This window comes from Equus asinus, chromosome 25 (assembly GCF_041296235.1).
Source record: "Equus asinus isolate D_3611 breed Donkey chromosome 25, EquAss-T2T_v2, whole genome shotgun sequence".
In the NCBI taxonomy this organism is placed as follows: domain Eukaryota; kingdom Metazoa; phylum Chordata; class Mammalia; order Perissodactyla; family Equidae; genus Equus; species Equus asinus.
The window spans coordinates 34,863,161-34,889,187 of NC_091814.1; the positions used below are offsets into that span (position 1 = coordinate 34,863,161).

Consider the following 26,027-nt stretch of genomic DNA (forward strand, 5'->3'; position numbering starts at 1 on the left):
TCAGTTTAGAATTATTTGTATCAAAGTACAGTTACATAAACTTGGACCTGAAGGGCTAATTCCACACTATCTCTAAAAAATTTGGTTGTGAAAATAAACAAACAGAAAACCTTGTTCCCTAAGAGTTCTTTATTACCAAGGTTTTTCTATACTGCAGATGATGACCGTTGATATTTTAAAAATTGCCTTGTTTAAAAAGAGAAGGGACTCTAGAAAAATATTATAGAGTTCTGCTTCTTCATTGATTTTAGATTTTGTTAGCTCTGGAAACAGAACTTTAGAGATTATGTACCTTGGGCCTTCAGGAATGTCCATCTGAGGATGATTGTTGGTATGCAATATTAACATTATGTAATAATAGTAATAGTAATTATAATAATTATGATGATCTTTCATGTAGTTGGAACTCAGGCAGGATAAACTGAATATGCAACAATATATTTTGGGCAGGGTTTGGTTCTTCATTTGTTGGTCTCACGTCAAAGATATATGCATTTGGTGGGTCTAGGTGAAATGGATATTATGCATTAAAAACAATAAGGAACCTTCTAAACTTCTGATACTCAGGAAGTTTAGCATACTGCAGCTGATTGGCATAAACTGCTGTATTTCCCACAGGGTTAAAGCTGAAAGAAGAAAGTCTGGATGAATCGTTGCTGGGCATATGTTTCTTGAATTGTTGGCTATTTTGGTGTCAACTTTTATGTTGAAAGTTTCATGTTTTAATGACAAAAATATTTACTGGAAATTATAGCTTGGAAAAGAGAACCACTTTCCTGCTTCTGCAAAAAGCTAGGTAAAGCATTGATGTGGGGTAAAGTAGCTGTGGAGTTTTATATTCAGATTGTATGAACAGTAAACAGAGCATCTAAAATAACCACTTGCACATTGCAACAAACACATCATCATTTGCTTAAAAAAGAGTTATAATTACAGTTGACGAAGCATGGACACCATAAAAAATGCATTAGTTTGGCTTGACACATTAATTACCTGTTTTTGCAGATGTTTTTATGTATTGTTGTGTGAACAGTTTACAAAATAATTACAGGAAAGTCATATGGAAAATAAACTAAGTGGGTGGTTTCTCGTCTAAATATTTTCATTCATGTGGATCTGTGAGGCACAGCTGCTGTGTAGCAAAAGCAGAGAGACAGATGAGGATTCTCGAAGGGTTTTTTATTATATGGTCTCTGTCATCAGTATCACCACATTTTTATATCTTTAGTAACACAGTTTAAAAACATTAAAATGAGAGAGGTGGTTTAATCCCTGTGATTACTGAAAAAAACTTGGTTCGGACCAGAAAAAATGTAGATATCTACAAGTATTTTAAAGTAAACCAAACTAAGCTAAAAAGCTCTAAATGGAAAACTGCCACTATTTCAGCATAGTCATGCACCGCATAACGATGTTTTGGTCAACGATGGAGCGCATTTATGACAGTGGTCCTTTATATAAGACTAGTACCGTAGAGCCTAGGTGTGTAGTAGGCAAAACCATCTGGGTTTGTGTATGTCTACTCTATGATGTTTGCACTAGGACAAAATCATATAAGGACACATTTCTTGGAACGTATCCCTTTTGTTAAGTGATGCATGACTGTACTAGCAGGTTATTAGGCACTCTGAGAAAGAGTTAATCATTTTTTTGTAATTACTGGAGTTACATTGTTTTATATAACTTATAGCTTAAGTTATATCTTAACAATTAAAAATCGAGTCTTGTATAAATTGCACAGAAGTTCAGCTTATCTATTCTTTTTTAGGAAGTATTGAACATGTAAACCTGGTTTTTCTCAGAAGCTTACTTTGTTGCCATTAGTGGTCTCAAACTGTGTTTCATTTGAAAAATAACCAGATCATTGTGTAGACATATTGTACTTTTACTAATTGTTAAGAAACACATTTTCCAAAATTGTAATTGTGAAACAATAAAAAGAGAGTTTATAGACTTCATTCTATTTTATGTAATGGTTTATAATTACTTAGAAAATCTGCAGTGTATTTCCCTCATTGATACTGTTATGACAACTTTTCATAAAATTAAATTAAAATGTAGCGTCTCTTATTAGACCAACCATGCCACTTCTATGCTCTGTTCCTCTACATTCCTTTTCTATGAATTTTGCCTACACAGATGATAAAGACAATTATTGTGCATGTTTTCTGACATGTGTTTCATATAACTATCGTTTAAGTTAGAGAAAGGCACTAAGTTATAGAAAGAGGTAATTGGAGCATCTCTAGGCAGGAAGGCATCGTTATCAGACCATGTAAATATTGGTTCAAAATTATTCATTTACGTTTCCATTCATTTGTTTAACAAAATGTTGTTGAAGGTCCTCTATATGTAATGTTCTAGGACAATGTTGAGATGACTATAAGCATTGAGATGACTGCGTCTGAACGTAATAGATGCTCAGTAACTCTTAGGCAGCTCTCCTTCTAAAGGGGTAGGAGTGGCAGGAATAAGTGGTTTGGAGAACTTTGTCTCTCTAGTGGCTTACTTAAAAACCAATTGTTGGGGAGGATTTTCTTTGTTATCCTGAGATACTCTCAGAGGATTGAGTGACACATTCTTTGAATTGCTTAAATGTGGGAGATACATCTGTTCATGTTAAATCAATCTGAAGAAAGATGGAGTGGAGTCTCTTCTAATTCTGGTATGCACTAAGTCAATTTATTTTTTAGGGTGGGGATGCATTAAAAATGTGAAATTTGTAGGATTGAGAAGAATTAACTGCTTGTGATCAGTAATTCTGTTGATCACTTTACATCATCTCTAAGGAAGAGTATGGATTCAGTATCATGACTTAAGGAAAATAATTATTGGACTTTAGAGTCTTCCATGGATTTGCTACTTCTCTTAAGGTGTCTCTTATACTCAGTGAAGGAATGAGCAAAAGCCTTTGTGGGGGTTGGGGAACTTTCCATATTTACCGGTATGGCAGATAAAAAGTTCTTAGTTTATGTGGAGTTTCATTTCCAAATTTTCCCCTTATTTTTATTGTATCTCATAAGGCAAAATTTTAGCTCCTTGGTTTTAATTTGTTCCTTTTTCCTTTAGTATATTGCTAACTCTTTTTAATCTTTTTACCTTAATCTTTTAAAAGCCATTTGATTACAGCATAAGGGAAATTTAGAGGATTATTACTGTTTTCTTAAGGGACACTTAGGGGGTTGATTATTTATTTACTTTATTTATTTATTACTTACCAAGAGTTTATTGTCACAAAGAGATGGGCCAGGCAATGTTGTTTTGAAGAGATTGAGTGATTAGTGCTTTGGGTACTACCCTTTAAAATTGCAAAACAAAGAAAAATAGGTTGGGGAGCAGAAAGAAATGGTTGAATCTAAGAGAAGGCTGACTCTGTAGGTGTTTAGCACTCTATGATTTAATGATGTGTTTGTTTTCATTCAGTATTAGTGATAGTGGAAAACCTGCTGAGCAGCATTGAAAGTGATCATAAGTGAGGCGGCGCCTGGGTATGAATATTATTATGACTTTTGCTTTTACTATCCTTTGATGACTCTTTGAACTTCGAGGGGTCACATTACACTTGGTTTTGAAAAAACATTAACAGGGGGTTGGTTAAATGCGAATGGGAAGCCGATTCCTTGACTGACCATATTCGTGTTATACTCAGAAAGGCTGATGGCTCCAGAGTTGTGGTAGACGTGTAGAACCATAAATTACTGTTCTTCTCAAGGTTGCCTTATGTTGTCAGAACACTTAGCATAAGTCAGAAATGGTAGGCTATACCTGAAAAGAACAAAAAGAACCCATTAAGTATAATCAGTCAGCACTTAAAAAAACTGTAACCACCAAGGCCATCTCAAACAGTCATTCTTTTATGTGACTGAAGTTATAAAAAAAAAAAAAAAAGGAAGCACCAACAAACAAAAACTCATTCCAGCAAACCCAGGTTGATTTCAGTGTTCTTTCTAATGTGATAAATCTGAGTGAAAACCGAGTGTGCTTGACCAATACAGCAGCATAGGGCCTATTGAAGAATGTTTGTGGAGTAGAGAAATAGAGATAAGAATATAAGATGTGACTAAGTAGAGTTTTATGTGGGGATTAATTCTGTGCATGTGGTGAAAATCAAGTATAGTTAAAATACTCTTAAAATTTCTCCTAAAATACAGATGTAGACATACTGTCTTTCAAGAAGTCTAACATCGCCACTTCTTCCTCTAGCGTTGCTCTTGTTTTGCTGAACCAATGATGAGGCATTAGCTATATTCTTTTTAGTGCCTAAGGGTAAAATAACAGAAGTGGAAGAACTACTATTTATTCTCGGTTGTGAAACTGATTTTCATTAGTTCTGTGAGTAAAAATGCCATTTTGGTTTTTTATGGGTAAATGAGAAAAGGCCTTTGTTTCCCAAAGAAGTCTTTGGGTAACAAGGATGTTTGAGAGACCAGTTTTTCTCAGAAAGGCTCCTTCTCTTTACATAGTGTGGAATTTATACCTCTTTGTAGCTCTGATTTTTTTCTGTGTGCTTGTCTGTCATCTTCAGTCTCTCTCCTTCTCTCTGATTCTCCTCTGCTGTGTTGTCTGATAGGCTCCTGTCTCAACTCCTTATGTTTATTTTCTCTTCATCTTTGTTCCCATACTCACTTGTACTTGTCCTGTGCTCTGTATTTTGCTTGTTCTACTCACTAACAGCAGGATAATCGAATTCAAATTCAGTTACCTGAAGTGTGGTGTCAGAAGACCTGACTTAGGTTTAGCTTCATATTAATTTTGTACCTGAGAAGGCATTTCACATCCCTGAGCCTCAATTTCCTTAGTTATAAAAGGAAGGTACTCTATCTTCTGTAAATAGAATTTGATATAATGAAGGAGTTCCAAGTGGTGATGACTTCTTGGATAACTTAGAATTTCATGATCCTATTATCTGTAGACTATGCCTTCTATAAAACTTCTCTTAATAACTTAAGTCAGAGTTGGTGCTCTGAGAAACGCAAGATAGGCAATCCAGTGTTTCTAATAATTTCAGTGATAACTTTGGAATTTCTTCTCATTTCTATTCAGTTATACTCTCTTCTTTCACAGATCACACTGTATAACCACCTTATATCCATCCTTTCTCCTGACCAGAAATTGATAACATAGAGTAAGGAAATACACGTTGACACAGTATACATAAGACGTCTTTTATGGGACACCAGAACTTTTTGACATAAAGATTTGTAAATAATGGGATCAATTTGTCTCTTTTGAATAGCGAAGCCTGGTGGAAATTCTTGCTTTATATGAATGATTAACAGAAATGTAGAGAAACTTATTGAAGATAGTGGTTTATCTTTAAGTAGAATGTAAAATATGTTTCCATTTTTAAAAGCATTTATTAAGTGTCTACCTGGATATATGACTGAAGAAATAGTATAGCCACATGAGATTTTAATGAGATTAAAAGTTGAATTCCAGATAACCTACTTTTCCTTAAAAAATAATCATTATGTGCTGTGTGTCTTAAAATGAAGATAAATTAAGGGCAGGGTCAATTAAAATTTTTAATCAATATCTCTTTAAAGTCACATTTATCAATAATTTGATCAGTTAGAATTATTCTGGAAATCTACAGAGTAATCTTTTCTTTCCTGGTACTCACTGTCGTCGGTAAGTATCCAGCAGCAGAAATCTACAAGAGATATTTTTCATCCTTGGCAGCTGCTATTGATCAGTAGTGGTTGTGACCTACTTTTAAGGGGCTGATAAGGAAGGAGACGTAGTATGTATATTTAAGGTTACATTTAAAAAGCCTTCCAGTATTTCCATCACTTTGTTGTTTCCATGGAAGCGGAACCACTATCATCAGCAGGAGTCCATTTCAATTGCTGGCTTCCGGTTCTTGTTTCTCTGTTACTATGGAGACTGCCCAGAAAGTGACAGAAAAACCAAAAGTTTAAAAAACAGTGATTTGATTACAAAATATGGTTTTAAGTCTAGCTTTAATTAGGTGTTCTATAATCTCGGCATTTTTGAATTTCAAATTATTTTGAGGAGAAGTTGATTTTTTTTGACAAAAGCAAATTTCAAAGTTTTATTAAAGTTTAATCACACTGAATTAAAAACTAAATTGCCATAGTTTCTATTAGAGTTGAGCCCAAGATGAATCAAAAATTCTAAATGGGAATTTAAGTTAGGGCTTGAAAGGTATAACCTAAAATGAGAAGAGCTAATGATAATGGATATAGCAGTTAGAGTTTACGAACGGTAAAGTCAAAACTAAAGTACTAGTAGTATGTATAAATAGTGAGTATTTCTTATTTATATGGCACATTTTATCTTCAAAATATGTTATAGTTACTTAGGTGATTTTCACAGATTATGTCCATTTTTCAAATGAGTAAAGATAAAATCCTTGTGTTTAGAAATTAAGTAAATTTTAAGGACAGAGGAAGGAAGTATACTGATAGTAATTGAGATTTGAGGAGTTGGAGAGTTAATAAATTTAAATTGTTCCAGTTACAAAGCAATAGAGATTTTTTTCCTTTACCAAGACCAGTTATATTTGTGAATTACTCATAAAGGAGAGAAGAGATGGAATAGTAATGTAAAAACTGTAAAGGGAAGTTATTTAGCAAAATTGTAGTCCCAAACTTTGTTGCAGTTTTTCTTTGAGGTCTGTATTCAGTGAGGGTTCTTTGGTTTACATGTGACAAAATCCACATTTGAACCGCCTTAGGCATAGAATGGCAGGAAAGTAGGTTCAGCTGAAATCAGGGACCCCAGTCACACTAGGATTTCTTTTTTTGTCTCTCTTATCTGCTTCTCTGTCAAGTTCCTTCTTTCTGATTGGCTTTTTGTGCATTGGCAGAAATCATGGCTGCTGGCAGTTCCCACTCCTCTTATTTCCATCATCAATAACAGAGAAGGACTGATCGGCCCAGTTTGTGTTGGGCCAATTCCTCCCTTTTCCAACTGTGGCCAAAAGGGTGGGATTCTAACATTGGCTCAGCTTGTGACAAAGGAGCTCCCCCTTGGCTAACTAGTAGTGACTAGGGGGACTGAGATCTGCAACGAGATACCGGCTTTCATTCAAACCGTGTTGTTAAGAGTTGATAGCGGTGGCAGTGGAGAGGTGGAGGAGTATGAAGGGGAGGAGAAAGGGGCATTTCCCAGAAGAAATAGAAGATGCTGTTCCAGGCAGAAATAAGAAGAGGTTTTTCCACTAGTAGTCTTTTGGGGAAAGATGTCTGCTTTACTATGAATCAGTTCACTTCAATTCAGCAAACCAGGTAATATTATTTTATAGGATTTGGTTTTGAGAGAAAAACCAAGATCGAACATGTTTACAATTTAGTGCGTCCAATATTACTGGCTCTGTTGTAGTACCTTTTATGTCTGTTGTCTCCATTAATCTCCACAGTCACTTCAGGTATGTATTTCCATTTTAGAGAACGAGGAAGAGGTTCAGAGAGTTGAGATGACCTATCATCAGTCACATGACTAATGAGAGGCAGAGTCAGAATTCAGATAACCAAGGTTTCTGGAATGTAATCTAGGGCACTTTCCACTGTATGATACTTGCTTTTTGGTTAACTTCATTCAGAAGATGCATAGGGTGGGGGCTGGCCCCGTGGCCGAGTGGTTATGTTCTCGCACTCTGCTGCAGGCGGCCCAGTGTTTCGTTGGTTCGAATCCTGGGCACGGACATGACACTGTTCATCAAACCACGCTGAGGCAGCGTCCCACATGCCACAACTAGAAGGACCCACAACGAAGAATATACATCTATGTACCGAGGGGCTTTGAGGAAAAAAATAAAATCTTTAAAAAAAAAGAAGATGCGTAGGGTGAATTATAAAAACAGTACTATGTATTAAGTGCTTTGATAAAAATGAATCATGAATAGTATAGAATATTATTTATGAAAGGAACCTTAGAGATCATATCCTATAGTGGTTTTTAAACTTTTTGGCTTTCGGCCATGGAATCCTTTCTTCAAATGAAATGTTATATCACAGCCAAGCACATGAAGTGGATAAAAGCATAGGATCATCCCACTTTGGAGAGGAGAGAACCCAGTGCTTCATGGGCTGGTACACCTCTTTTTTAACATCTTGAGGTCTTTGGAGGCCACACTGAATACCTTTTGTTTAGGGAAACTGAGAGCCAGACAAGGTAAATGATGTGTTCACTTTCTCATAATTGTATATTACAAGGATTTCACTCACATTCTTGTTTTTAGTTATAAAGTGGGTAACAATTTATTGTTAATGAAAAAATCATGAAGCTTTTAAAACTCAATTAGAGTGAATCAGTTACCTTGAATAATTTTACTCTCTAGTTTGGTGATACTTTTACAGCATGTTATATCCATGTCACAGCTGTTATTAAACATCTGTCGTATTTAGTCCTATTGGTTGAGTCGGACAACGGTATAGTGTCTGGACTAGGCTAGTCTTTTGTCTTCAGAGCTTTTTGCACTACATTTCTTGTATAGTGACTCATCCTATAAATTATATCAAGTTCTCTGTACATGTTTAAATGGGAGAGTTTCAGATTTTGGATAAATAAAATTCATGGGGATAATATTTAGATTTTGCTGAAATTAATAACTTTGACGTTTGTTCCAGTTTTGAATCTCCCTTCTTTTCAGTTAGCAACGTGTACAAACAATGAATTGGGTAAAAGGGAGATAATCTTCAGATTGGATAAAACAAAGTTTATTTATTTTTTACATGTCCAGAATTTTGTTTTCTTCTTTTAGGAGAGTCAAGTCCTACCCGTCGAGAAGCTGTGAAGAGAAGAACAGCCGAGTATCTCATGCGAGCGGAGAGTCTCTGTAGCCTTTATAAAGGAAAACCTCAACTTGATGACGTAGCTCAGGTATGTCTCATCTTTCATTTTGTACTTTCTTTAGCCATTTTTCCTGTCTTGTCTCGGCTTTATTTCTAATTAGAATGTTTGAGAATTTTGGTCTTTGGAATTTTATCAGTAATTTTCTTAAAAGTTATTGGTGGAAAGAAAAATGTTAAAGCAAACCAACCAAACATGGAATAAAATGGGACTTGCTTTCTCCTTCTCTTTCTCAGTCCGTTGTTTCTTACTCCTTCCCTAGTATCCCCATGTGTAGGATGACAGTAATTTATACTGAATTTTATTTGAATTTTTTTAAGTTATGGTTCTTGTACAATTTCTTTATAGTTTTATTGATTCATGCTAAAATTAATCATTTAAGCATAAGTCCTACAAATATCTGCTATAGATCACCTAGAATTATAAAGGCATAATTCTAACGGGTGTTTTGCTTATTTGGGATTACCTAGTCTTGTCTTGTCTAGAAGGCAGGTGAATGCTCAAAATATTAGAACATTGTGAATTATTATTATTGTCTTTATATCATTTCCATCTGGATTTGGCAAATTCTGGAAGAAACTTTTCTGTTATTTTTTGTTTATATTAAACTAATTTTTTTCTGATGCAATTTAAGAATCATATCTTCTAGAGATGGGAGAAACTGTTTATTTTCTTAATTGATCTAAGAGGCAAGCAGGCTTGGATGTCTACATACAAATCAAGTGCCTGCCTTGTAAAAAGATCAGCCTCTCAGCCAAGCTTTTGTAACTTTATAACAAACTTAGTAAGTTTTAGCCCTGTTTTTCATCTCTCCCCATATATGACTTTATATACTTTTTTCCACTTTTTTTTTATGCTTTACATGCTTTTTCAAAATTATAAAATGTCTCAATTTTCTAGTTTATAAACGGCCCCAAGTTTAATCTTGATTCATTGGACCATTAAAACTTTTTGTTGTTTATTTTCTGAGTCCTTTTCATTTTCTGGGTGACCTTTTAAAACATGCAGTTATCAAAACTATCCATATCAGTGAGAATTTTTGATGTTAAGAGTTTGACCATTCCTTTTACAACAGAAAGATTATACTCCAACTTGGAAGTAATATATTCTCGTTACTTGTTCTAACATAATGAGTATGCTGTAAGATATCTGCTGACTCATTTTCAGATTGTTAATTATTGTGACTCCTTATTCTGTATTCTCTTTGCTAATTTTTCCTATTTTCTATCGTTGATTCTTAAATTATATTACTAAATTTATTTCCTTTAACTCTATACTATTGAATTTTATCTTTTTTTAAATGGAATATTTATCTAAAGATTACTTTGAATTCAATTTCTTATTTTCTGTGCAGTTGGCAACCCTTCTCATTCGCAATCCTGATGTATACATTCTTAATTCTGTTTTTGAGGACATTGATAAAAGTATTAAATAGGATGGACCCCTATGAACTTACTTATTTTACTAAATCCATCTTGTGTATAAATATTATAAATATTTTACAGAGTCAAAATTACCAGTATTCTATCCTTCCTGTTAGCGTTAACTTTGAACATTCTACTGATATTTACTCTTTCAAACTCCCTACTTACACATTTCCTGTTTTAGTTCCCCATAATCACGTCTATGGAGGAATAATTTTTTAGGCAAATAAATATATAAAGCCTGCTGTGTAGCTTTTGACTTGGAGAAGGGAACCATGAAGCATATCAACCAGAATTTCCCTTCAGTCATAGCTTCTAATGGAAATTAAACAGAAGATGGCAAATACAGGAAAGCTGATTGTATTAGGTTGTATATTGATTGACTGAGCATCAGTTAAGACTCTGTTTGCATGCACTATCAAACTAGGAACAGTTTGGAGTTATACAAAGATGATGACACAGTCTCTGCTCTTGCAAGCCCTATAGCATAATTGAGGACCAAAATAGGTACATAATTGAGGAAACAAAACTTAGAGAGAATGGTGAGAGCTATATAGAATGATGGCAACTTAGAAAGGGTAAAAAGGGGTACCCAGTGAATCGGATTTTATAATCAGTTCTTAGGCAAGGAGGCTAGAGGAGAGTTTTTCTTGCTAGAGCAAGATGTTTTACTTTTATGTGAGGAATTGCTTTTGATTTTCAGTTTTGTATTTTATTCTCTTAAATCTAGCCCTTATTTAGGTCAGGGACATGCTTGATTATTTTCCTATCCATAATTTAACTTAAATGTCTTCTAGAGGTTGGTTCTTGATTAGCTTGGTGAATTCATTATTTAACCATCTTTGGGCCTCAATTTTAACAAACACAAGGAGAGGATTGGTAGGAATGATTTCTAAGGGCCTTTTAGCTCTTAAATTCTGTGCAAAGCACATATTTCTCTCTTGAATCCTTGTTCAAACATTTCTTTCTAGCCTGGTTGGTTAACAGAATAAAGGAATCCTTTCTGATTTAAAAAATATTTGTGATTACTATTTTCCCCTTTGCTGCTGTCTGGGCCATGGCAACCTCCACCCAAGTTTTCTGTGAACGGCTTAAGCTTTTGCTTTATTGAATTTATTTATAAGACTTATGTGGTAAATATAAAAATTCTGAATTTCCCAGTCATTGATGGTAATATTCTTTTCAAAAGAGCCCAAGAAGGAACGAAAGTGCTCTCCTGTTCTTTCTTTTCTTCGTTACTTCATTGCTAAAAGGCTCCCAGAAGCTGTAAGGAGCAGCTTTCAGAAGAAAAGGACGTAAGCTTGTTTGATGCAAAGGTGAAGTCTTAACTGAAGGAGACAGATTTTTTTTTCTTTTCCTTTTTTGTTTTTAAAATTGTAGATGACTTTGAATAATTTAAGAATTAATATGAAAAGGAAATTTTCCTGGAAAAGACTTGGAATAGCTTTTATGCTATTTTTAGCTCTAGAAATTTTAAATTCAAGATGAATGAAATTTAGAAAAAGATAGTAAATGGTCTATGTTTAGGACATAAAAGACTGTATAGTTTCTAAAATGTGAATACATTTTTTGTTATGCAGTTGCAAGGTGTGAATGAAAATTAATGTGTAAAAGGTATGCCTTGCGTGAATCTTTTGTAGATTGTGAGTACAATTGCTATAATGATACTGAAAATATATTTCTATTGTGCATTTTATTTCTTGGCATTATTGGTATTTCTCAATTCTTCTTTAGAAAATACTTGAAAATGAGTATTGTGTCATCCTCAGTGAGACGTGGACTAAGTGGAGATGGCAGTCAGGGGCATTTTAAATCAGTAATAGGACTGCAATTAAGAGTCACGCTTGAAATGTGATCTGAGAGAGGCTTAGGAGGCTGGGTGTTGAGGGTTAAAGATTGACAGTGAAAGTCTTGGCAAAGCCAAAAATCTGCAGATGAAGCCAAGTTTAGAAACTCGAGTGTATTAGCTCTCAGGGTTCACAGTGTGGTTTCTTGGTATGTTCTTTGTAATGCTTTCTTTTTGCCTTTGATTACTTATTTTCCCCCAAATAATGGAAACTTTAGTTGTTAGTGTCGTCAAGTCGATTCTGACTCCTGGTGACCCTGTGTAGAGCAGAGTGACACCCTGTCCAGTCTTTTTGCTCCATCCTCTTATCTTCTGGCTTTATATCAGACATTGCTCTGCTGCTATTTGTAAGGTTTTCATGGCCAACTTTTTCAAAAGTGGGTGGCCAGTCCTTCTTTCTAGTCTGTCTTAGTCTGGAGGCTCCACTGGAACCTGTCCCACCATGGGTGACCCTGCTATTGTTTGAAATACTGGTGGCATAGCTTTCAGGATCACAGCAACATGCAGCCACCACAGTATGACAACTGACAAATGGATGATGTAGTTCCCTGACCAGGAACGGAACCTAGGCCTCGGCAATGAGAACACTGAATCTGAACCCTTAGACCACCAATGATGACTTATTCTCAGATTGTTTCAGGAGGAGTAGCTAATCCTACTCCAGATGTGGTTGGTGGACCAGCTTGTTGGAAATGCAGAATCTTAGGCCTCTCCACAGACTCACTGTATCAGAATCTCTGTTTTAACAAGGTCCTCAGGTGATGTGCATACGTGTTAAAGTTTGAGAAGTGCCACACTAACAGATTGGTGAGAATAGAGATAGAGCTCATTGAGAATAGGGAGTAATATCAGGTGAAAAGACTGTGGACAGAATAAATACTTAAAAAAAAAAAAAACAACAACCAACCCAAACCAAAAACAAAGCTTCACTTAGCTGTTTAGAGAATCTAGAACAAGAATATAAAATAGACTTTCCTAGTGTGCTAACTCTAACCCACAAGTAGTAGCGTTCAAGAGCACTGTATTGAGCGGAGTGTGAGACAGAGTGTGGGGTTAATAGATGTGTCTGCCATGGGCTTGCCCAGTTGAGTGATATGTACTTGCCATCTTTGGTTTTGAAGATTATTGGATCATCATATATTCCCGCCTCTTCCCCCTCCTTGCCCCTGTATTTAGTTTTGGTGTAGGTGAGTACAACTACTCCTTGCTTTTCTAGGCATCTTCTGCTATGGTAGCTCCTACATATAAGTGGAAATCTTACTTTTTTCATTAGGGAAATCAGCAATGTTGCCTAGAAATACACTGCATCTCTCTTCCCCCACCCTCACGCCCACCTTATAGCATTGGGCTAAGGTTTCCCCAAACAACGCTATATTATTTTCTAAATAAGATTTAATCCCCTCTTATCTGTTACTTAGTTTTGTCGTCTTAGACAAATTGCTTAACCTTGCTGCTTCCCAGTTTTCTCATCTGAAAAAAAAAGAGAATATTGGACTTGATCTCTGTCTCTCTTTGTTCTTAAATTTCTGTGGATTTATGTTTCCTTTTGCCTTCTGAAAAAAGGAGTAGATCTATAGGGATTCTACCCAATTTAAATGCTGCATATAAGAAATACAGGATTTTTTTTATTGATGATTTTATTTTATGATCTTTCTTTGTTCATTTCTCTGATCTTAAGCTTTTATAGATGGTTAAAGTAGAAAGAGAGCTTTAATGATCACTTTGCCTTTGGTCTTTCCCATTACCGTTTCACCATTCCCATCTTTGCAAAGGAAACCTTACTAAATCACTGTTTTCATTGGTTTGTTTCTCGTATGAGACTTGTTGTCTAGACTCTGGAGAATATGATCCAGACTTTTCTTCCTGGCATTCAAGGCCTGGGAAAAGTGACCTTAAATGTATAATTTTATTTGCCTCTGTTCTCCAATTTGAATATTTTTTCCCCACCAGGCCAGTTTCTGTCCAATGCTGTATATAATATCCTCTTCCTAAGCTAATTTCTATATAGCATTTAAAATCACCTTTAGTCTCACTTCTTCCTGAGACGACAGTTTATCATACACTAACTAATCACTTAGCTCTATTGTCTTGTATTTTTTTAAAAAATTTTACTGTTATTTAACTTTTTATGTATTTGGCTTTTCTGCTCAAGTAAGTTGTAAATGTCTTGAAGCTAGGGACCGTGCCTTTTGGTGATATATCTCCTTTTTGGTTATCATGCACATAATGGGCACACAGTAAGTATTTATTGAAGGTGCAGTAGAGATTCTGTAGTTTGTGATCTTCGCTGTTGAAATTGCTAAAGTGAGCTGATAACTTTCTTTGGGAACTGAAAGATCCAGTGACATGAGTGAGTAAAGAGGTGTAAGTAGGAGATAGGGATGTTGGAGGCATATTTTCAATGACTAATGTAATGGATAAATTATCATTTAAAGTATTCTTTTCCCCGTATAACTTTTCTTCAACATCTCCTTTAACAAAATCACAGGCGATTCTTACTCCTTCTTGATAATAGAGTAGGAGGAGATGAATTTTCCGTCATCAGACTGTGTTGCGTAGTAGAAGACTGCAGGCATAGAGTAAGGAATTGGAGTCTAGTCTGGGATCTTCTGCTGTCTCTCTTTCTGACCACAGTCAACCACCCTGAACTCCCCTTTATTAGCTGTGAAACTGGGGATTGTAATAACAACTTCCTGTAAGTGCCACGCTCAGGGTGGCACGAGGGATGAAGATGAAATAATGTAATATAAACTAAGATAGAAGAGACTGTTTCTGTTATATGTCTGTTTACATGTATGACGTTAAGATACCTTGCTAAATGTTTTTATATCCTTAAAAATTCCCCTTAAATTTTAGGCTTTTAGGGAGGCAGAGATGTATTTGTTTTTTGTAGCATCTAGCTCAGCCCCTCATGAAGTGAGAGATTAAGTAAATGAAACATGTCCTAGAAGTATAAATTAAATCAATTTTAAAAGATTATTGTTATCCAGTCCAATTTCCACTATCACTGGTGTTCTCAAGTTAAATGTCTTTAAAAAATAAAAAGTCGACGTCATCTTTTGCTTAAAATCAAACATCACCTCTTCAGACATATTGAAGTTCTTCTTTGCTTGCTAAAACAAAAAACAGAAAAATTTGAAAGCCATTCGAATTGCTACTTTTAGAAAATTTCACAAGTGGTAGTTTTCCCAGTTGTTGATGATGCCTAATTTATCTGTGCGAACTGCTCCCCTTGTTTCCCTCTTCTCTTCTTCCTTCCTCTGTTTTCTACTTCTCCTTCCAGCTAACATCATAGACACGGTGAATATAAAGATGAACAGGGCATATTTCCTGTTCTCAGGGAGCTTCCTGAATAGTGATGTTGGTCTGTACAAGGACCTGAAGTATCAAAAATAGTATCTCAATATCTCTATTAATCATGACATTTGATTAACCAGGATATTTCTCTTCCACTCATGGGGATCACAGTGTTTCCTATATATTCTAATAATTTTTTTGACAACAAAAATATCTGCTTTGGGGATATAATAAGGCTTTGTGTCTCTTGTCATCCTTTGCAGCATCACTATTTTCATATAAGGATTAATATGGCATTGCTTGCTGGTTATAGATGCCAAATGGAAGGATCTTTGGAGTGTATCTAGTCTCATGTCTTCTTTACTGATAGGGAAAAACTAAGACCAGTTGGATGGGAAGTTAGGATCACAGATGTTTGAATATTTGAAAAAAAGTTTTCTTTATCCTGTAAATCATCTCTTTTCCAGGCTTAAACGACCTCAGTTTTGATAATTGTTGGTTATATGGTGGAGTTTCTGAATTTTTTATCATTGTTGGTAATTCTTGTGGAACATGAATCAGCCAATCGTTCTTAAAATACATAGTATATATTTATAAAGTAACATTAAAGGACAGTAGTTTCATGATGAGAGAGAATGACTTGGGTTCCCTCTCTCCCCAAGTTTATCTATTATTACGTTGTTTTTTAGTCCCCTCCTCCCCCTACCTTCCAAATTACTCTTGAGCTCCAGTCTGGGGTAAATATAAGGCTGTGATGGATTGTTGGCTCAGTTATGCATTTGTTACAAAGTTTCATTATAGCTGCACAGTTCTGCATTGAGTTATTGCTCTAGAAACTCTATCAGCTCATTAATTTTTCTTTTTAAAATTTTTTTTTCAGTGTTATCATGATTTATTTACTTGCAACTTTTTTCTTGCTTTTTCTTTTTGATTTTCTTTATTTTTGATTTTGTTATTTTTTTATTTTACATTACAGACAAACAGAAACTTCCTCCTTTCATCTTTGCGTTCTCTGATTTATGATAAATTTAGTTTCCTTTGGCCTGGCATTTGCTTCGGCAGGCAGTCTTCCTTCAAGTACCTCCCTGATTGATGTATAATCTTTGATATCTTCCATTAGCCTCCAGGATCACTAAGTTCAAGGCCCCCTTGGAACCTAAGGAGCCCTGCCGAGGAGCTGAAGGCCTTCAGAGTCCTTGGGGTGATTGACAAGGTAATTCTTCAGTGTCTCTTCAAGAGTTCAGTTATAAATCGACTGCATGCTGACATTATGTCTTTGAAGCTTTGGATCTTAAGGATATGAAACAAAAGGAGAAAATGACTCAAATGCATCTGCACTTTAAAATAACAAAAGCAGAAGAGAAAAAGCTTTTATCTAAGCAATTCATGTAAGGTCGTGCAAAATATATTTGAGCTAAAGGAGAAAGTGCCTATTTATTGGCATTGTCAGAGTAAGGGGTTTGGTTTTATAAACCTGTGATAGCAGGGTAAAGATACATTTTGTGTTAGTTATAAAAACTTGTGAGTTAGTAGTTGTTCAACATTAACTGGTATAGTCAGCGTAGTGGTCAGAAAGAAAATTCCATTCTCCCGATAACTCATTTATTGAGCACCTACTGTGTGGCAGACCATATAGTAGGCATTTTATATAAAACAACTTGCTTAATCCTTCTCACAGCCCTGTTCTTTGTATCTTAGTGGGAAAGTGATGTTTATAACAGGTTAAGTAATGTGATCAAAAGTCACAGAGCTAATTTAGGGTAGTGCTGGAATTCAAACCTAGATATTTGTGACTCCAAAAGCTGTGCTTCTTCCAGTACACCAAACCCCCCCTCCACACACACATAGTTTTATATCGGAATAAAAAATACTGTGATAACAGAGATATCTGCCATTTGAATTTTTACAAATTTGGTGACATCTCATAGATGCCAAACATTAACAATACTGGACCTGTCAGAGAGTTTACGAGTGTAATTTTAAAACCATACACAATAAACCGTGTTTTAAATATATATGATCAACCACCACTTTACCTTTCAAAGTAAAAGAAAATACTTTATTTAACATTAGATATAAATTAATTTAGATTTTTTTACATTAACTATCTTTTATGAAGCACATTAGTGTTCACTTGTAACTTAATGTTCGTTGGGTACTTGTTGTATTCTAAAGTGTGTGTGTGAGTCCATGCTAAAACTGAACAATGTGCAGTATATCTCAGGCAATTTAGACAGTAACTAACAGTTTGTGGTATTTCAAAGGGGACGTTAGGTGGGATGTTACATGAAGATGTCACTGTCTTACTAAATTCTTACAAGCATCATTTTTCTCAAATAAATTCATGTAACTGAATTTTGAACTTAAAGAATTCTAAGCAGTAGGACTTTTGAGCCTGAAATACTCCCTTACCACATTTTTTCTAGCTTTTCCAGTTCGGAGAACATTCTGTTTGAGAATACAAAGAAGCAAAATAGGAATTCGATAGTTCCTAGGTTCTTGGGTTTCTCTGCATGCAAATATGCTTTCTTGATGTACAGTGTCTGCTCCCTCTCTTATAGCTGTTTATTTTGACAAAGTGTGACCTTTCATTGCCATGCTCTAAACATGAGTAAGTCTCCTTGAAGTCCTGGTAATAGCTCTGAGTCTCAGAGATTTACCCAGGTAAGGGCTTGACAGTGGAAGAACTCCTAAATTCTGTGCTGAGGCATCATTCATTACTGTTTTTATTCTGTTAACCTGGGAAGTGTGTTTGGTTTTTCAAAGGTGACATTTAATTTTTTTAAGTAGAAATAAGGAAATACGTATTTGGGAATTAATAAGCTTTGCAAATAATCTTTTAGAATTTGTAACAGTCTCTACTTTATAAAAACATGAACAGGTAGAATTTTGAAAATTTCAGTTGTTTTTTAAGATAAATTCCTTTCCATTGTACTGAGGAGTACCTAAAATTTGGGTTTTAGAAACTTAAGGTTTGGAAGAGAAATGTTGAATAAATTCAAACACTAGAATATACACAGGGTACACTCATCTAGCCTGTACAGAACAGTTTCTCTGATTCTGTTTCATTAAATTATTTGTTCTATATGAGTTATTTTGAGTATTAGCTATTAACTTAAGAAAATAAAATTTCCCTAGGAATAGGATTTTGCAAACTTTTATATAGAAAGTAAATAAAGCAGATTTGTTCATTAATGTCTAGACTGTAAACTCCATGAGAACAAGATTGTGTCTTTCTTGCTCACCTCTATGTTCTCAGCACCTAAAATCATGCCTGGTGCATAATGGGCGCTCAATAAACATTTGTTGATTGAATGAATTGAAACATAAATAACTTTAAATACATCATATATAGAGTGACACCTACTGGTCTAATATGAGACTGCTTCCTGACATCGTTCAAGATATTCAGGTGTCTTTACCCAGAGGAGCAGTAATTCTATTGCTGTATCTTGGTCTAGTATTTAAAGGGAAATAAATGACTTTCTGTTCTTTAATTGGTATTAGAAAATCCTTCATTAACATATATATGCAACAAGGATTTTAAACATTAGGGTTCTTGGAATATAAATAAGCTGGTGTACATTCAGAAGCAAGAATGATAAGGCTAGTGAAGACTCTCAAAATCGTATCATGCAAAGAACAGCTGAAGAATGAGCGAAGGTTAACCCAATAAAAGCATGTGTGGTCTTCATATGAGTGACTGTATGATTTTTTGTTCAAATCTTGAGGGCGAAAGAGGATATTAACTATGCCAGAACCATAGGTGCAAACTGGGATCATCTTAGGCAAATCAGGATGTCTGGTTTTCCTGGAAGAAAAGTAGTGAGGGAGAACAGTTGCTTGTTAATATTCCCATAGGATATAGCTGCAATTAAATGAGTGCAAGTTTTCAGAATTTTGCCGAATGATTGGAGATACCATTCAAGAATTAGGATTGACCAAAGGCAGACTGGACTCCTTCATATCTTGTTTGTTTGTTGCATTAGAGATATTCAAGTAGAGGCTGAAGGATCGTTGATGGGGATGTTGCCTTCATCCAAAATCGTCATACAATAGTTGATATTAAAATTGTAAGAGATACAGGAGAAACTTGTAAAATTGTAAGAGATACAGGAGATAGCCAGTTAGCTCTTACAATTATGGGCCAGATCATTGTAACTTTCTATATTACTTAGAGTTTTCTGAGGACCAAACTCTTAGGATTACATACTTCCTGCATACCATGTACTATTCTAATGCCTGCACATAAACTATTTAATGCTCTCAAACTTCCGGCAGATAAAGAACCTGAACTCACAGAGATTGGGTGTATTGTCTAGAGACACATGGCCACTAAGTGGCAGAGCTGGAGTTTGAACCAAAGTCCGTCTCTTTCCAAAACCAGAGAAGTCTATCATATTCAGAACTGTATTTTATGTGATTATAACATTTATGTCCTTTATCAATTTATTGTATTTCAATATCATTATTTTTTCAGCTTTCCCTTTTTAAAATCAGTATGCCCTTATTACTATAAATTAATATATGAATAATAAGAATTTTTAAACTACAGCCTTCAAAAACTCCCACAGTGATTAATAGGGTTTTGCTGTAACTAATTGAATGCGAGAGTCAGGTCTTATTTGATCCTTACTAACCACTATGCATTACTTGTTTTATAAACACTTTGATGCTTTCAAACTATACTAATTTAAAGGTAAAAATATTGAAATAATTATTGCATTTATTGATTAAAAAATTAGAAATTGAGATATACACCGTTACCATCTTTAAAGTATAAACCTCAGAAACTCTGTGTGATCCAATTGGGAAATGCTATTCTAAATTATTCTCTTTGATGGTTTCATACTATTTTATCATATACTGTAGTTTATTTAATTAGTTCCCTATTGTTTGGCTCAGTAGGTTGTTTTCCTATTTTTCTCTGCCCGTAATGAATATTCTTAGAGATAAATATCTTCTATTGTGATTTCTTTAGTGTACTCTTTCAGAGTTGGAGATCATGAGTCAGAGAGTATGTGTCTGTGTTTGAACCTCTCCAGAAATATTGTACTAATACAGGCACATGTCAGAGATATGGTGGGTTCAGTTCCAGACCACTGCAATGAAGTGAATATCACAATAAAGTGAGTCACACGAGTTTTTAGGTTTCCCAGTGCATGTAAAAGTTATGTTTACATTATACTGTAGTCTGTTAAGTGTGCAATAGCATTACATCTAAAAAAGTATGTATACCTTAATTAGAAAAACACTTTATTGCTAAAAAATGCCAACCATCATCTGAGTCTTCAGCAAATCATGATCTTTTTGCTGGTAGAGGATTTTGCCTTGATGTTGATGGCTGCTGACTGATCAGGGTGGTGGTTGCTGAAGGTTGGGGTCGCTGTGGCAATTTCTTAAAATAAGACAACAGTGAAGTTTGCCACATCGATTGACTCTTCTTTTCGCAAATAATTTCTCTGTAGCATGCGATGCTGTGTGGTAGCATTTTACCCACAGCAGAACTTCTTTCGAAATTGGAGCCAATCCTCTCAAACCCTGCCGCTGCTTTATCAACTTAATTTATGTCATATTCTAAATCCTTTTTTGTCATTTCAACAGTCTTCACAGCATCTTCACCAACAGTAGATTCCATCTCAAGAAACTGCATTCTTTGCTCATCTAAAGAAGCAACTTATAAAATGTTTTATCATGAGATTGCAGCAATTCAGTTACATCTTCAAGCTCCACTTCTAATTCTAATTCTCTTGCTCTTTCCACCAAATCTCCAATTTACTTCCTCCACTGAAGTCCTGAACCTCTCAAAGTCATCCATGAGGGCTGGAATTACCTTCTTCTAAACTCCTGTTAATGTTGTTATTTTGACCTCTTCCCATGAATCACGAACCTTCTTAATGGCATCTAGAATGGTGAACCGTTTCCAGAAGGTTTTCATTTTACTTTGCTGAGATCCATCAGAGGAATCACTGTCTATGGGAGACAGCCTTATGAAATGTATTTCTTTTTTTTTTTTTTTTTTATTTATTTTTTTATTAATGTTATGATAGATTACAACCTTTTGAGATTTCAGTTGTACATTTTTGTTAGTCATATTGTGGGTACACCACTTCCCCCTCCGTACCCTCCCCCCACCCCCCCTTTTCCCTGGTAACCACCGATCAGATCTCCTTCTCAATATACTAATTTCCACCTATGAGTGGAGTCATATAGAGTTCGTCTTTCTCTGACTGACTTATTTCGCTTAACATAATGCCCTCGAGGTCCATCCACGTTGTTGTGAATGGGCCAATTTCGTCTTTTTTTATGGCTGAGTAGTATTCCATTGTGTATATATACCACATCTTCTTTATCCAATCATCAGTTTCTGGGCATGTAGGCTGGTTCCACATGAAATGTATTTCTTAAATAATAAGACTTGAAGGTTGGAATTACCCCTGGATTCCTGGGCTGTAGAATGGGTGTTGTGTTAGCAGCCATGAAAACAACATTGATCTCCTTGTCCATCTTCATCAGAGCTCTTGGGTGACCAGATCCATTGTCACTGAGCAGTAATGTTTTGAAAGGAATCTTTTTCTGAGTGGTAGATCTCAACAGTGGGCTTAAAATATTCATGTTACAACTGTGTTATAAACAGATGTGCTGTCATCCAGGCTTTTTTGTTCCATTTACAGAGCACAGGCAGGATAGATTTAACATAATTCTTAAGGGCCCTAGGACTTTTGGAAAGGTAAGTGAGCATTGACTTCAACTTAAAGTCACCAGCTGCATGAGCCCCTAACAACAGAGTCAGCCTGTCCTTTGAAGCTTTAAAGCCAGGTGTTGACTTCTCCTCTCCAGCTATGAAAGTCCTAGTGGGCTTCTTCTTCCAATAGAAAGCTCTTTCGTCTGCATTGAAAAAGCTGTTGTTTAGTGTAGCCCCTTCAGTACTGTCTTAGCTAGACCTTCTGGATGACTTGCTGCAGCTTCTACGTAGCACTGGCTGCTTCCCCTTGCACTTTCATGTTATGGAGATGGCTTCTCTCTGTAAACCTTGTGAACCAACCTCTGCTGGCTTCAGACTTTTCTTCTGCAGCTTCCTCACCTCTCTGAGCCTTCACAGAACTGAAGAGAGTTAGGGCCTTGATCTGGGTTAGGCTTTGGTTTAAGGGAATGTTGTGGCTGGTTTATCTTCTATACAGACCATGAAAACTTTCTCCACATCAGCAATAAGGCTGTTTTGCTTTCTTATCATTTGTGTGTTCACTGGAGTAGCACTTTTAATTTCCTTCAAGAACTTTCCCTTTGCATTCATACTTGGCTAACTATTTGGCTCAAGAGGCCTAGCTTTCAGCCTGTTGGCTTTTGGCATGCCTCCTCACTAAGCTTAATCATTTCCAGCTTTTGATTTAAAGTGAGAGAGGTGTGACTCTTCCTTTCACTTGACCACTTAGAGGCCATTGCAGGGCTATTAATTGGCCTAGTTTCAATGTTGTTGTTTCTCAGGGAATAGGGAGAACTGAGGAGAGGGAGTGAGGCGGAGGAATGGCTGGTTGGTGGAGCAGTCAGAACACATACAACTTTTATCAGTTAAGTTCTCTGTCTTATATGGGCGTGGTTCGTGGTTCCCCAAAACAATTACAGTAGTGACATCAAAGATCACTGATCACAGATCACCATAAGTATAATAATAATGAAAAATTTTGAAATATTGTGAGAATTACCAAAATGTGAAAGAGATACAAAGTGAGCAAATGCTATTGGAAAAATGGCACCAATAGACTTGCTCATGCAGGGTTGTCACAGACCTTCAATTTATAAAACGTACAGTGTCTGTGGAGTCATTGAAGCAAAGCAAGATACAAAGAGCTGTGCCTGTATCTGCTCCTGCTGCTAGTGTATTAGAAGGCCTATTTCCTAACATCCTTACCAACAAATGGCATTTGCTAGTTGAAAATTTGGATTTCCTTATCATTTTCATATGCAGTTTTAATGGCTAATGAGGATGAATTTTTAAAAATTTTTATTGGTTCTTTGTGTTTCTTCTTTAATGAAATAACAGTTTCATGTCCTTTTTCCATATTTTTTAATTAGAGGTTTATGTTTTCTTAGTGATTTTTAAGACTTCTCTCTTTATATAAAGATTTGTAAACCTTTGCCTTGAATATGCAGGAGTTATTTTTCTCATGTTTCTTCAACACAAAAATTTCAATAATACATTCAACAATACATTGTTTATTGTGGAAAAGTTGTGAAAGAAAGCTAAAATTAAAAAGATAGAATTCACCCATAACCCTGCCACTCGCTGAGAATCATTTTTACATTTTGATATATACTCCTCCTGTCTTTTTTCTGTGTGTAACACACACCTAGGCCCCATACACTATGTTTTCAAATGATGTCATAAAGACATTAACATCTAAATTATACTGACTTGGTAGCTCATACCTGCATCGTGGTGGGACCTCTTTCTCTCTTTTCTCCATCCCAGGAGTATTTCTGAGATTCTTTATAGCCTCCTATGAGTTTAAGAATGAATCTGCATCTATGAGAAACTCCTGTTCTTCCTCCAGCCTTCCAGTTTTCAAGGAGCTCTCTGAAGGTCCCATGTCTGAATCTTTTTTGTTCCAGTTGCACCTGTAATTCTGCAGCATAGAACTTATTAAAGTGTTTGTGATTGCCCTTCTCCCATGCTGAACTTTAAGCTTCTGTAGAGACCATATCTGGTATGTTCATCATGCTTTCGACCGTGTTGGGTACAGTACCTGAACAGACAGACAGTAAATAGACATTGAATTGATTTGTTGACTTTTAACATATGACGGAGGTGGGAGACAACCCCTACGTATTAATTTGCTTTTTAATTTTATGTATGATGTTAAATTTTTATCCACTATATTCTCAATCTTTTCTTTATGATTTACTTTTAGTGTTGTTTCTTAGTTTCTTTTTAATAGTCAGAAAGAGAACTTTTTGTGTCCGTTGTGTTTTTGCAGCACAGCACTTGAGGTTGGTTTTAGTTTTCAGTGTTAGTGATCCTGAGTAATTAGCATGTTAGAGTATATTGGAACAGATTACATAACTACCTCTAAACTCTCTCTTCTAGCAGCCTAAATCTGCAAAAGTTGTAAAGAAAACAGTTTTTCACAATTGTCAGTAAGCAATTTTTAATGTAATTGTTAATTTTTATAATAGACTTGAATGAGTCCAGTTGCTTTGCAAGTACAATGGCATTTGGCACATGAATGCACCTCATTTTAATACTGGCCAGACTATTTTGGGCATTGTGAACATTTTACCAATCCCAGGCAGCTTGTGGTATGCATTAAAGTGTGAAATACTTCTTTTTGGATTCATACATAAGTAGAATTGTGTTGTGTGCCTTGCTTAATCTATTATTTCATGCATCTTTGTTGGAGGATGACACAAAGAAAGTTGGTGTCAGAATGTGATTTCTGCTTGTAGTATACTCTGTTGATTTATTAAGACAGCCATTAGGAGACACTTGATCTTGTGCTGAAGACAGTTATATACTGAGCAGGAGGGCAGCAAGTTGGACAGACAGAAGTCGTACTTTTAAGAATCCCATGGAATACCAGTTATTGTGAACGTGGGGAAAGCAATAAAGCAGTTGCATGAGGCAGTTTAAAAGGCTGTGTTGTGGGTGGAGGAGGGAATCGTCTCAGTCAAAGCTTTAAGAGTGACTAAGAGGCTAAGGAATCATTACTAATAGGGCCAGATAGTGCAGATAACATTAATAACCACAAATTAATTTATGTATATTGTTGAAGAGAATGTTGTCTACCCCTAGGTTTTATGTTTAGAGTCAGGACAGGCTTTGATTATAATTAATAATGTCATCTTTAAGGAACTACGTCTAGTATACCTGTTTTTTAAAATTAGGGACAGCCACATCTTTGATACACACATGCGTTTTAGTTATGTTTCATAATGTTCAGTGCTTTGATGTGTTATTCTGTCTCCCTGTTGTTTAAATACATATCTTAATTATAATTAAGAGTATATATAATGAATTCTATACTTTCAAAACCCTTTATATGTGATATTAATGTTAATATATTGGATTAATAATGATTTTGTTCCAAAGAACTTAAATTCTTTTAGTATTTAAAGTATGATCTTCTAACATATTTTTAGGGATACATTTGTATGGGGAGTTTTATAATAGGACAACCTAAGTAATTTTAAAGTAAAGGTACTAGTTTCATTTACCCCCTATGGCCTGGGGAGTATACATCTCAGAGTTAGAAAGGACTTTAAAGTCATCTGACCGAGTATATTATAGATCTCGTGGCCCATCTGTATTGTACCCTTGAATACAGGCCGTTCAGCTTCAGGGCCTTTTATTTATTAATTTAACAAACTTCTTTTGAGTGTTGCCTGGGGCAGGCACTGTGTTAGATGCTGGGGATATTACGGTCGGTGTATAAGACATGGTTCTTCTCTTTGGTCCAGCAGGAGACGTATCGGTCAGTATGTAAATTCTAAAGCAGCGTGGAAGGGGCTGTAAAGAAGCATGAATAAAGACAGAGCTGCTTAGTGTTTCAAAGTCAGTCATTCCATTTTACACAGTTGAAACTCTTAGAAAGTCCTTTTTTCTCTTGAGCTAAATCCTGCTACTTTAGGTCTTAATTCTTCCCTTG

General features: G+C 35.5%; 1 protein-coding gene across 9 annotated transcripts in view; it reads left to right on the forward strand.

Annotated features, from left to right (window-relative positions):
• Positions 1-26,027, forward strand: part of RPS6KC1 (ribosomal protein S6 kinase C1) — a 168,799-nt gene that overhangs the window by 84,943 nt on the left and 57,829 nt on the right. For 7 of the 9 annotated variants that reach the window (XM_014834845.3, XM_070496935.1, XM_070496937.1 and 4 more), the window contains 2 exons: positions 8,729-8,847; positions 16,505-16,597. In XM_014834845.3, coding sequence (XP_014690331.1) covers positions 8,729-8,847; positions 16,505-16,597 — 212 coding nt within the window. The remainder of the gene's footprint in view (positions 1-8,728; positions 8,848-16,504; positions 16,598-26,027) is intronic. The other 2 variants (XM_044757644.2, XM_070496938.1) reach the window with 1 other exon arrangement.